We start from the raw sequence: 12,500 nt of genomic DNA, 5'->3' as shown, positions 1-12,500 counted from the left end.
ATGACAGCCCCTTTATCTTTTCATGGTCACCATTCCTTTTTATATTTATACGGTGTGTTTTTTCTTTCTTTTAGTGGAACCCGAAACAGTAACCGAGGTAGAAACAGGAAGCGGGTCGAGTGACAGTGGGAACTCAAGCGACGACGATTAAATAAATCAAATCTTTCCGGCAAACGGGCTTACCAGTTGAAGAGAAGAGCTTTCCATTTTTCGCTGAATATTACCTTTAATTTTACAGACTCTTTAGGCTCAAAGTTTCATTTTCTGTAGTCATTAAAATGATCTCGGTTAAACAATCCACCAAAAAAGCAAATTAATAACATATCACGGCAGCAAAATACTCCAGAAACCAAAAGCGCCGTCGATCATTGATTTCTTTCAGGCAGTTCTTGTGCGCCCTCATTCGCTGAGCGGGGCCTCAAGACAGGATTTTTCTCACGCGTAGTTGTTTTATCTTTTGGCATATTCTTTATCTTATGGATACTAGTGAAGGGAGAACCACAGAGGTATATTATGCGAGTTAACTTTGTCCAGTATATTTTGGGTTGACTGAGCTGTGCAGAGTCTGTTCTGGTTACAGTACAGGTCAATGGTTCATTGAGATGAACTTTTCAATTTTAATTGCCACACAAACGGATTGCCAATGCAATTTACTCAGATAAACATGGTGAAACAAACAAAACAAAAGTAGGGGGAAAGTTAAAAATAAACTTAACATATGTACTCGCTGAGGACAGTGAGAGGGGGATTTCTTATATTTCTGTTCATAATTAGTTTGTACAGTAAACAGAACGGACCCGCCTCAAAACGTCAAACATCTGTGATGAAGGGAATTCACTCGGTCGAGTTCTCATAAAGGACGATGTGACACACCCTCCTTCCAAAGAGTTGTCAGTTAAATTACCGATCCTCCTTTTCAATTTCGCTTGGATGAGGCGTGTTTAAAGATACCACATATTTAGAGATATTACACTCAGCAGTACATTTTGATAATGAATAAAGACTAAAATCCATTCGGTCTCTTGGAAGGCATTACTACTTATGTTCTGAATACGTATTGAATTTGAATTTGGGAACAATGAAGTATTCTGCCGTGGCCCGGTGTGGAACACTAAAAAGACGTGAGCGCGTGTGAAGTGGCGTTTGGCCCCGGTGTAAAATCGACGTTGAAGCTCCCTAGCCTTTCGAAGTGCGGCTGCATCTAACTCTCGTAAAATTCGCATGACCATGTCTCGAGGAACGGCAACATTGCAGCTTGTTCTTAGCTTATTTCACATTCTTCGATATTCAAGCTATTAAGGAGTGATGAAGAGCGTTCAAATTCACGTTTGATTATTTCCTTAGTATTCCACACACGATGAGGAATACCCCATTGTTCTCAAATCTTCTCTTCCAAATTTATGGCAGAACCATCGTACTTTCTATTATAAACTCCTTTCTTGAGAACTCCATCATTTTGGATGCGGGAGAGGCGTGTGACGCTCACTGCCTGCTGGCGCAAGTATCATGCATGTGACGAAAAACTATTTGTGGCTTCGAGGCTTCGAAATATGTTTTAGTATTTCACAGCGATTCTTGGATTGCAAACTATTTTCGAATTTTAAGAAAACGCTATTTGTGGATAAATAATTGCGTTCCGACGAAGGAGGACGCATTTCTAGTCGTGTCGTTTTACGAATGTCCCAATTATGTTTCGCGGGCTATCGATCGTGATGCCATGCGATTTCAGGGTTTGGACGCCATCTTGGACTGGCTGGCCGGCACATCACCTCAATCTGATGTGATTGTGAATTTGTCATGCCTCGACATCGGGTTTGTCTGAAGCTACTTATCAGAACCAGTCGAAAAATGGTTGACATTTCTTGTTTTCTTTTTCTTCTTTTTTTTCGTCTTTTTTTCAACTTGTCGGGAAAAGTCTTTCCTATCACTCCCTTGATAAGTGGTGTATTTGTGCGTAGAAGCTTCTGCGCGTATTTTGGTAGGATTTCACGGGGTAGTAGAAAGGCGTAGATTTCTCTGGTTGACACAGTACAATATTTCAGTAACCTGCAATAGCGTCAAAGATTGAAACGGAAATGGCGTTTTGGAGAATCTTTAAACAAAACATACCATTATGGAGCTAAAGAATGGAACGTCAATTGGATAAACAAGACAGGCGGTGAAAAATAAATATCTGGAATCTTGAAAGCGACGAGTAATGGACTTCGACAACAATCTTTCGCCCGTCGACCCGTAATCAAAGTGAGCTGTAGTTCTAATTTTATACCAAGTGTGGTAGTTTTGTACAACTTATAGGTTTAACAAAGACGGAAGAGGAATTGAACAACTGAAGTGGATCTGTGATCTCTGTTGTCTGGCTTATTTATATTTATTTGTACTCAACTCTGCACAGTCTTCCGGTAACAATTGGAAATTTCACTAATTCTTGTTAGTCAAAAATTATTTTAAAGAAAGCTTGTTGCCCATTTTTTGCTAACCTGCGATCAAGCGTACTTTTCTTGAGACAGGGCGCTAACTCTGCCGCCCACCGGTCAACACTGATGTTATCATGTGTCATGCTATAAATGTGAGCCAATCAGATTTTACCGGAAATTACCTGCAAGCTGTGATTCAAGTAAAGACGCGACAAAAACAAAATACAGTAGCACTCTGGCTTTGATGTCTGCAATCAAAGCTATTTCTGCAAATCCTGCTTGACAGTTGGTGCGGTTTCTCTGTTCAAACCATCAAGGAACAAAGAATTTCGAGATAAAATGGCAGAAAAAGCCAGAATTCATCATGTCATCAACAATAAACTTTATTTGAACTTGAATATTTGAGATGCCAATAAAAGATGCTATAAAAATAGATATGAGGAAAATGGACTTTGAGAAATTCTAGCAGCTACTCAGCTATCATTTTGTTAGAAGTGTGTTCAGATTGTTCAGCGATTCCGTAACCAGTGTCGAATTTCTCTGTCAAGCTCGGCTGATTCCCCGAATGAGGCGGCAGTGTCGCCCAGTGGTAAGGGCGCTTGCCTTGAGATCCGGAGATCCCGGGTTCAAGACCCGCTCTGACCACTCGTTGAATTTGTTCCTGGTAGTCCCTGGTTCAACTTCCCAGCTGCACTTGTAAATAGCCAACTGGTTTGCCTCCGACCAGTTGGGATTCTTAACAGTTGTAGATGTTGTGTTCTGTTGTTTCGTTGATTGTGTTTCATTGGCCCTGAAAATCCCCTATGGGGAGCGGTCAATTAAGTATGTATTGTAGTGAATGTGGCAGCCATAAAGTTCTATTCGGTTCCTTTTTGGAATATATTCCAAAGGACTTGCCACAACTACAGACGTTTTCGAGTTGGTGGAAGAAGAACGATGCATTTTCTTCTAGAATGTTGGGGCCTGTATTAACAACACTATTGCCAAATCCCGTAGGAAGTACAACTGTAATGTCTTCTTTGACTCAAACGATTCTTCGGATGCATTCTCTCCGCTCTTCCTTTTAAGGTTTTTCAAAAAAAATCTGAACTCGAAGCAACAGCAGCTGTAAACAGAGCCTAAACATCACTCGTGTTCAAATCCTTCTCGGCGGCCATAATTTCATCAGCTGTTAACCGATTTACAAGAAGTATGATTGCAATTCTGTAACCAATCGGAGCGAGGCTCCAAGAGCTCTATTATTATTCGGCCAATCGGAATAAAGTCCAGATTCTGGACTACGGGTAGACGACTCGTTAAAAAATTGTATCAGGCGGACTTTTTAGCGCCCTGTCTCAAGAAAAGTACGCTTGATCGCAGGTTAATCTTTTGCTTGATAATTCAAGTAAAGGGTTTTTCATTAAAGGGTTTGATGCTGAACACTGGTGGGAAATTTATTTAGTTGCGTTTTTGACACGGACTGTGTTGGCAGCTTGTTTGCAATAATAGCAAATATGTTGTTTGTTTCGATAAAATTATTTTTGGATGGAAAAGGTTTTTGTGAGATTTTAATTGCTTTTGTGAATAGCGTTGTGTATTATCCAAAGTTAACTGCATATGGGCCCGGACGCACTGGGCAAATTTTTGTTTATTTTGCGAAAAAATCTGTCACCAGTTTCCTGAGACAAGTGCGCACGGTGATTTCCAAATTTTGTCAAGGTTTACCACACTTCAAAGACGCCGTCGTCCTGCCTCGGAGCAGGACAAATTTTTGTCAGGCGTGAAATCTGACATATTTGTTAATTAACACGCCATGATTTGAAGGAAAATGTCAATCAAGAAAATTTGATCTCTATTTTTAGTCGGATTTCAGTCGGCCTTCTAGGGACAAATCTGTTGTGTTACCGAACCCGTTGCAGTCAAACAAGGTGAAGCCTCCACTGGCATAGTAGAAGTAGCAACTGCATCTGCTGGAGTTGAACGAATTCAAGGAAGAAAAAAAAATAGAATACAAGCAATAATATGCCGAGGAAACATATTCGATCGAAGCTGTTAAAGATCACCATAAGCCCATGACTCCTGAGATCTCATGTAACCTTTCCGGAGAACAGCGCGCAAGCGATGGTGTTTATTGACACTTGTGGTTAAGAAATATTTTGCTGTGTCTCAGTGCGCCCACGTTTGACGAATTGAAAATTTGGCAGAGACAAATTTTGTCGAGATTTTTGGAAGGGCCAAACAAATTTTGTCAGCTCAGTGCGTCCGGACCCTATGTGGAATATTTGTTTACACATCCTAAAGTGTCGTTAATCTTATTTAGTGCGCACAGGGGGAGCTGCCTCAGTCTGATCTTTGAGGCTTTTGCTTCGGACGCACTGGACTGACAAAATTTGTTTGGCTCTTCCAAAAATCTTGACAGAATCTGTGTCTGCCAAATTTTCAATTTGTCAAGCGTGGGCGCACTCAGAGTCAGGGACACGCAAAATATTTGTTAACCACAAGTGTCAATCACAAAGAAATAAACACCAAATACTCCGACTAAAAATAGAGATTAAATTTTCTTGTTTGAAATTTTCCTTCAAGTCATCATAATCATGGTGGTTTAAAATGGCAAATCTATTAGATTTCACCCCTGACAAAAATTTGTCCTGCCCTCAGGCAGGACGACGGCGTCTCTAAAGTTTGGTAAGCCTTGACAAAATAATCACCAGGCGCACTTGTTTGTACTCAACTCTGCACAGTCTTCCGGTAACAATTGGAAATTTCACTAATTCTTGTTAACCTTCAATGGCGTCGAAAGTCATTGTAACGCGACAACATTTCAACAACTCATCAAACACAACATGATATACATAATACAGTAATAAGAGTGGATTTGTTTGGGCTAATAGGCCTTCCAGGGCCCAACTCAGTGCTCGTCAAATTCTTCTTTATTAACTTCGCTTGCAGCCAACCACAAGAAAAGCTGTCATCTTCAAAGATATATTCGCAAGGAACCTCGAGACCGTAGCCACCTCCTCCGTTTTACTCGTTTCCCCTTGATTATTACTTTTGTGCAGTTCGTAGGCCTCTTTAGAAATTTGCGTAACCACATAGCCATTAATGCTGGGACATAACCAATAACTTAAAATCTGTCAGTCACATTATTTGGATGAACGTCATCAGCTTGCTTGGTTTCCTTCTCGCCAGATTTTCCCCTTACAATCGCAACTGCATTTTGAAGCCTTGATATTGCTTGGCTAACGCATGAGTTTATAAACATCTCCCGTTGTTGGTTTCCACTCAGTCAAGTACACGTGGTATTCCCTAATAAAAGAATTCACCCTTATAATAACATGAGTGACAAATTACTCCTTAATTTTGGCGCGAAATTTCAGCGTTAATTTATAATTTCACATGTGAAATTACATTGTTGGCATGGCAACTTTTCATATAGTGCTAAAATGGCGTCTAGGTTTGAAAATTAAGAAGTAACTTGTCACCCATGTTATTAATAGCTAATCAAATGGTATACCGGTGAAATTAGGGAATAATTTCACTTGCGTTTTGTCCAAAATCAAATAATTTTCCTCGACTAAAGGCTCGGGAAATTATTTGAATTTGGACAAAACGCGCGTGAAATTATTCCCTAATTTCACGCGTCACCATTTGATTACCCATACTAATTTCCAGAGAAATTTCAGCCATTTCGGCTCACGTTTGGATCTGCCTCCAAGAACCTTAGTGATACTTATCACAGTGTCACACAAAATCTTGAAATACCGCTCCAATGGGAATCAAGCGGCGTGTTGCCAGAATGGTTATCACATTCTTTTTGTTCCTGTTGTCGAATGGAGTCGTTACTTGAATTGCATCACGGTTGTGTCAGTAGCCCAGCGGAAATGTCTTGTATGAGTTTCTGTCATAGCTGCAAAGCCGAAACCAAGTACATTTGTTTAATCTGTCAAGGACCAGTATGTAATAGACCAGAGTGCACCGTGTTTCTTCCCGAGGAAACCCCTAACTGGAAATCTGGTTCCTCCGTATCAGTATGTTGAAGCAGACTGCAAATGATACTTCAAAGCAAGATGTAGATTGCTCCGCAAACCAGCAATGACCAGAGTGCGGGAGCAAAACCACGGAAAAAAGCTCCGCAAACCACAGGTGCCAGGGAAACAGCAAAGAGGAACTGAAATGATCAACTACGCGAAGAATCACCCCAAAGAGGGCTACCGCAAAGTCGCCGAATAATTTGGCATCGGTAGGACGCAGACGCAGAAAATCCTGAAGAAGAAAGAGGTGATTCTCGCTGAGTAAGAAAACAACATGCAATCGTGTGTAAGATAAGGGTCCGCTCAGCTAAGGATTCGGATGTTAATGAAGCATTATGGGAGTGGTACACTCGCTGCAGAGAATCCAACATCCCTGTTCACGGCACGAGGCTGTAGGAGAAAGCTCTGCCAATTCCAGACAAGCTGGGAATAAGTGGCTTTACCGCCTCAAATGGATGGCTGCAACGTTCTAAGCAGCGTCACAACCATCAGAAAATGGCCAATGCGGGAGAGGACGGGATGTGAGCGAGGAAATGCTGGAAGGTTGAAACGAGCGCGTGAGAGAGATCACTCGAGGATGGAGTCCAGAGAATGCGTGGAACATGGATCAAACCGGCGGCTTTTGGAGAGGTCTACCTGATACAAGCCTGCGAAAAGGGACGGCTATGTAGGGGAGGAAAGCAGGCCAAACAGAGGCATACCTTGGCCTTTTTTGTTAATGCAGCGGAAAATACGCCCATATGGATGCTGGTATTATGCCAAAGCGAAGGCTTGGATGAACACCGAGAACATGAAAGATGTTTGGCGAGATTGAATGAAAAGTTAAAGAGGAAAATGTGCAACATTTTGCTGTTGATGGATAATGGTCCGTGTCACCTTCCTAGCATTGCCAATAGCTTTTCAAACATCAGTATTAAGTTTCTTCCCAAAAACACAACGTCAAAGACGCAGCCCCTTGACGCTGGCATCATTGCGAACTGGAAGGTCAAGTATAAGAAGAAGCTTCTACGATATGTTTGCTCTAAGGTTGCCGGCGTGAAGAATGCCAGCGAAATTGTCAAGTCCATTAACTTGTCTATGGCAATCGAATGGGTAAGCCGGCCTGGAGTGAGGTGTCGCAGGATACGATTGTCAAGTGTTTTAAGAAAACAAGGTTGTACCCACAGGAGGTAGAAGAGGATGACGATCCTTTCGAAGGCGAGGATGAGTTATCTGCCTTGAAAGAGCTAACGGACAAGGTTGGCTCTTCCTGTGATGCTGAAGTGTTCATCTTCGCAGAAGACGGCATAGATGTATGCTTAGGAAACATCAACAAAACCAATCCCAACTGGAGGAATGACCTAAGGGAGCAAATTATTGGTGACTAGGATGTTATGTTATCTGCCCCAGCTGAAAACCAAGACAGAAGAATGAGGAAGAAGAAGAAAAAGATAAGTTTGACCCAGAGCTCAAACAGCCTGTCATAAAGACGGTACAAAAGGCAGAGGAAGTGGCTGAACAGCTGAAAGACTTTGTACAGTTTAACGGTCATGAAGAACTGTCGTTGGCCCTAAGCAAAGTGAGCGATTTGCTCCATCAAATCAAGTTACGCAGCCCTAAATTGCAGACAACAATAACTGATTTTTTCTCATCTTGTTGAATGCAAAACTTTATTAATGTGGTTTACAACAAAGGCGATTGCCTTTCAAACAACATTAGTACTGCATAAGCGCGAACTTCCTTGAATTACTTGATGTTTTTCTAATATTTCGTGTTCTTGTTGTTGTGAAACGGTACTATATACTGTATACATGTTACAGTTCCATTTTTACTATATTCATACTACATTTTGGGAAACCTCTATTAAGCAGTTAGTTGGCTCATTCCCGACTGTAATGCGCTTCATTACATCCCGTGGGAAGCAGTCTCAGCTTGGCGGCCAAAACTGGTTTGACCAGAAATATGAACTGTCTCTTCGCATGGAATTGAGGTTCTGGGGTCGTGCGACCAGAGGCATTTTTTTGTCGTCCTCGACCGTAGATTTGGAATCTCTGAGCGTTCTCTCCGACCTTGAAAAAAAAAATTCCTCTGGCACCCAGGGTAACCATCATGGAGCTCAAGAATGGAACGTCAATTGGATGAACATGACAGGCGGTGAAAAATAGATATCTGGAATCTTTAAGCGACGAGTAATGGTCTTCGACAACAATTTCATTTTTCGCCGTTGGATGTCAAGTGAGCTTTGTTTCTAATATTTTGCTAACTTGGTATATACAACACTAAAATCAAATGGCATTTTTTTGTGGATTTAACAAACATTGAAGGAATCGAACGCCTTGAATGCATCATAGTGTCGTAGTGGCAATTTACATTTATTTTGTACTCAACTCTGCAAAGGTAAAAAAAAAATGGAAATGTGCTTCACTATTTATGGTCAAGGTTCTTTCCAAAAGGGTTTGATGTGAACTGTCAGAAATTTGTTTAATTGCATATCAGAAATAACACACAAACAGCGGTGACAAACATCAGATATAAACTTTGTGACACGGATTGTGTGTATTGTTTGCACGTACGCAATTGAAAATAGGAAGGGTCTTTTGCCTCTAATAGCCAATATGTTGTTTGTTTCAACAGTTTGTTCCTTTTCGCTGGAAAAGGTTTTTGTGAGATTTCCAGCCTTTGTGAATTTATCATGTTGTGTAATTTTCGAGCTTAACAACTGTCGCCTCGACCGAAGCCCCCACTCGCTTTTCACACGCAGTTGTTTTCGTTTTCCCGACTATCTGGGAGCCTGGAACAGGCTTCCGTTATTGACGTTAACGCTGATAGAAATCAATATTTCCGTGAAGTTTTCAGGTTTTGAACTTGCACGTTATCACTGAACAAAAAGATAATATGATTTAAGTAATAGAGGGGTGGCACTTTTTCTGCCTAAATTAAGTATGAGATGAGAGTTTCGAGTTTAGTGCGTGATATTTCCCTCAATTCTTAACATATCAAAAATTACTCAAAAATTCATCTGTGACTACGATGCAACAAAATGCCGTCATTTTCACAATAAAGTGAAGGGGCAGGAGCTTCTGCAGCAGACTCGGTCGTTCTGAGTTTGAGACCTCAAAACTAAAAGGCAATATTAAATATCAAAAAACTAAAACTGTCTTCAAATAATTCAATCTATTAGCTTTAATATGATATATAGTTTGACCCTATACAAAAATAGCGGCGCAACAAGTTCGTTTACCGGGACCTTAAAGTGCTACTATGTACGGAGCCCTGTTAGTGCCACCCGGGTGTGCGTATACTTTTTATTTTTTTCTGTCGAGACTTTTTTACTTTGGGCGTGACTCTTGTTTTTATTTGTGTCAGTGGCGCGACTTTTTTTTAGCTGGTGCGACTTTTTTTATTTGGCGCGACTTTTTTTACTTGGCGCGACTTTTCTTAATTTGGCGCGACTTTTTTTATTTGGCGCGACTTTTTCTGTTTGGCGCGACTTTTTTTGTTTGGCGCGACTTTTTTTGTTTGGCGCGACTTTTTTATCTGGCGTGTCTTTTATTCCGGCACCTGGGTACGGACCTTATGTATCCCTTATTATAGTGTAATAAATATTGTAAGCAATAATCCTATAAACCCTTGTATACCCCTATATACCCCTTTATACCTCTATATACCCTCAAGAGAGGATTAGGTGAGAGAACGGATCCCCCTGCTCCATCATAGTTTTTTAAAAATCTATTTTTAGTTTAAGTTCTCGTTCCCAGTGCCGCGCTTAACTAAAGTTTCTTTCCGTTATTACAACTGGCAAATCAGGGGCCTGTGTATGGGGGGAGGGGGGGGGATCTGCTCGCTTACCTCATCCTCTTCATACCCTTGACTACCCTTGTAAACCCCTATATACCCTTGTAAACACTTGTATACCCTTTTATACTCCTATGCTGCCCATATACCTTAGTATACTCTATATACCCTTGCATTCTATACCCTTGTATACCTTTGTGTACTCTTGTATACCTCAGTATACCCCGAAAAAGCGTGATTTATGCAGTTGGCAACTGCCATTCCACTTAAGATCTCGTTCTCCTCTACAATATAATTGGCAGCTTGACTTCGTTACGCCACAGGAAGTAGTTTCACTACTTTCCATCACCTAGTTTCGTCCTGTAGTACAGAAATGAATTTGTCAAGTGGGTTGAGATCTCATATTGACCACCATAGAGAAATTTGAAAGCCAACGTTTCGAGCGTTATTGATAAAAAACTACGAAAGCATCCAAAAGCTTGTGTATCTTACTAATTGTCCGAAAGTCAGGCTTCAAAACCGAAGTTATTATGTCAGTTTTTGCTGCTTTATTAGACGGTCCGATAATGGAATATGGATGCCCAGTATGGCACACTGGATTACCTAACTACCTTAGCGACACTATCAAAAACATCGGTCCAGCAAGAGAGCATCTTTTACTACAAACCCCGACACAATTACAAACGCTTTTTAACTTTTTGTAAGGGATATATAGGTACTTATGTCCAGAAATGCACTTAAAAGGTATACAAAGGTAAGGTAAGCGAGCAGATCCTTCCCCCCCCCCCCCCCCCATACACAGGCACCTGATTTGCCAGTTGTAATAACGGAAAGAAACTTTAGTTAAGGGCGGCATTGGGAACGAGAACTTAAACTAAAAATAGATTTTTAAAAAACTATGATGGAGCAGGGGGATCCGTTCTCTCACGTAATCCTCTCTTGAGGGTATATAAAGGTATACAAGGGTATATAGGGGTATACAAGGGTTTATAGGATTATTGCTTACAATATTTATTACACTATAATAAGGGATACATAAGGTCCGTACCCAGGCGCCGGCATAAAAGACAGGCCAGATAAAAAAAACGTCGGGCCAAACAAAAAAAGTCGCGCCAAATAAAAAAAGTCGCGCCAAACAAAAAAAAGTCGCGCCAAATAAAAAAAGTCGCGCCAAATTAAGAAAAGTCGCGCCAAGTAAAAAAAGTCGCGCCAAATAAAAAAAGTCGCGCCAGCTAAAAAAAGTCGCGCCACTGACACAAATAAAAGCAAGAGTCATGCCCAAAGTAAAAAAGTCTCGCAAGAAGTAAATAAAAAGTATACGCACACCCGGGTGGCACTAACAGGGCTCCGTAACTATGACCAAAAACACAATTTTTATTTTTCTTTGGATCCAAAGTTTAGTTAACATAGTCTTGAAATCCGGATTTCAAGACTATGTTAACTAAACACTAAGTGACCCAAGTTTTAAGCCTTGCTTTAAAAAAAAACACTTGTTTGTTTTAACTGGAATTTTCTTATTTTGGTCCGCCATTACTAGCTTTAAAATCTTGAAGGAGCTGGATCGATGAGAAAGTGACGTCAATGACTCAATAGTTTAGGAGTGCAATGCGTGTGAACGCGCTGACTCAATATTCAGCACGGGAGTTTCGGGCTTTCAGACTATTTAACTTATGTTTTGCATATATAATAAGCTGCGTTTACACGCTAAAATTTTGAGTCAATCACACGTCAGTTTTCTTAGAACCAACACGCTGAGGTCCATTAGGTCAGTTTTGAACCTGAGTAATGGCGGACCGTGAAAACCAAAACTTACATACAAAGTAAACAGCTTTTGGACAAAAATCAAACCTCAAAATTTTGCTAGTCAGGTGTTAAGCAATCACACTTTCAAAATTTGAAGAAAAAAGGAAGTGAGTTTTTGATCATAGTTATGTGATTGTCAATGATAATAAAGACTCGATTTCAAGGAAGGAATACAGGTCTCGATATGCAAAAATTTGTATACTTTAGTTGTGATGTGCGTGTGAATCGACATAGACGTTTACAGAGAAAAGGCAAAGACGTCTATATTACAAAAGCAGAAAAAGGAGGAAACTTACTTGAACAAATTTGATTAAAAATGTGCCGAGATTATTCATCCACATTCATCGTATTACTAGGAGATCACTTGCTCGTAAACACATGTAAGTATAGCTACTACCTCAGATATGCTGCTTTTAAGCCAAAGCACGTGGTATGTAGCACCTTTCCAAAGCGCGCGTGGAACAGGTAAATGCAAAATTAAAGTTAAATTCAATACAGA

At 40.6% G+C, this 12,500-nt stretch overlaps 1 protein-coding gene across 1 annotated transcript in view; it reads left to right on the top strand.

Annotated features, from left to right (window-relative positions):
* LOC138004309 (threonine-rich protein-like) overlaps positions 1-1,013 on the top strand; it is a 15,932-nt gene extending 14,919 nt beyond the window's left edge. Inside the window, exon 6 of the mRNA XM_068850788.1 lies at positions 75-1,013. Coding sequence (XP_068706889.1) covers positions 75-151 — 77 coding nt within the window. The 3' untranslated portion in view covers positions 152-1,013. The remainder of the gene's footprint in view (positions 1-74) is intronic.
* The last annotated feature ends 11,487 nt before the right edge of the window (positions 1,014-12,500 follow it).

This window comes from Montipora foliosa, chromosome 1 (assembly GCF_036669935.1).
Source record: "Montipora foliosa isolate CH-2021 chromosome 1, ASM3666993v2, whole genome shotgun sequence".
Lineage (NCBI taxonomy): Eukaryota > Metazoa > Cnidaria > Anthozoa > Scleractinia > Acroporidae > Montipora > Montipora foliosa.
Note: the sequence above shows the minus strand (reverse complement) of the source record. Positions and strands in the feature narration are given on the sequence as shown.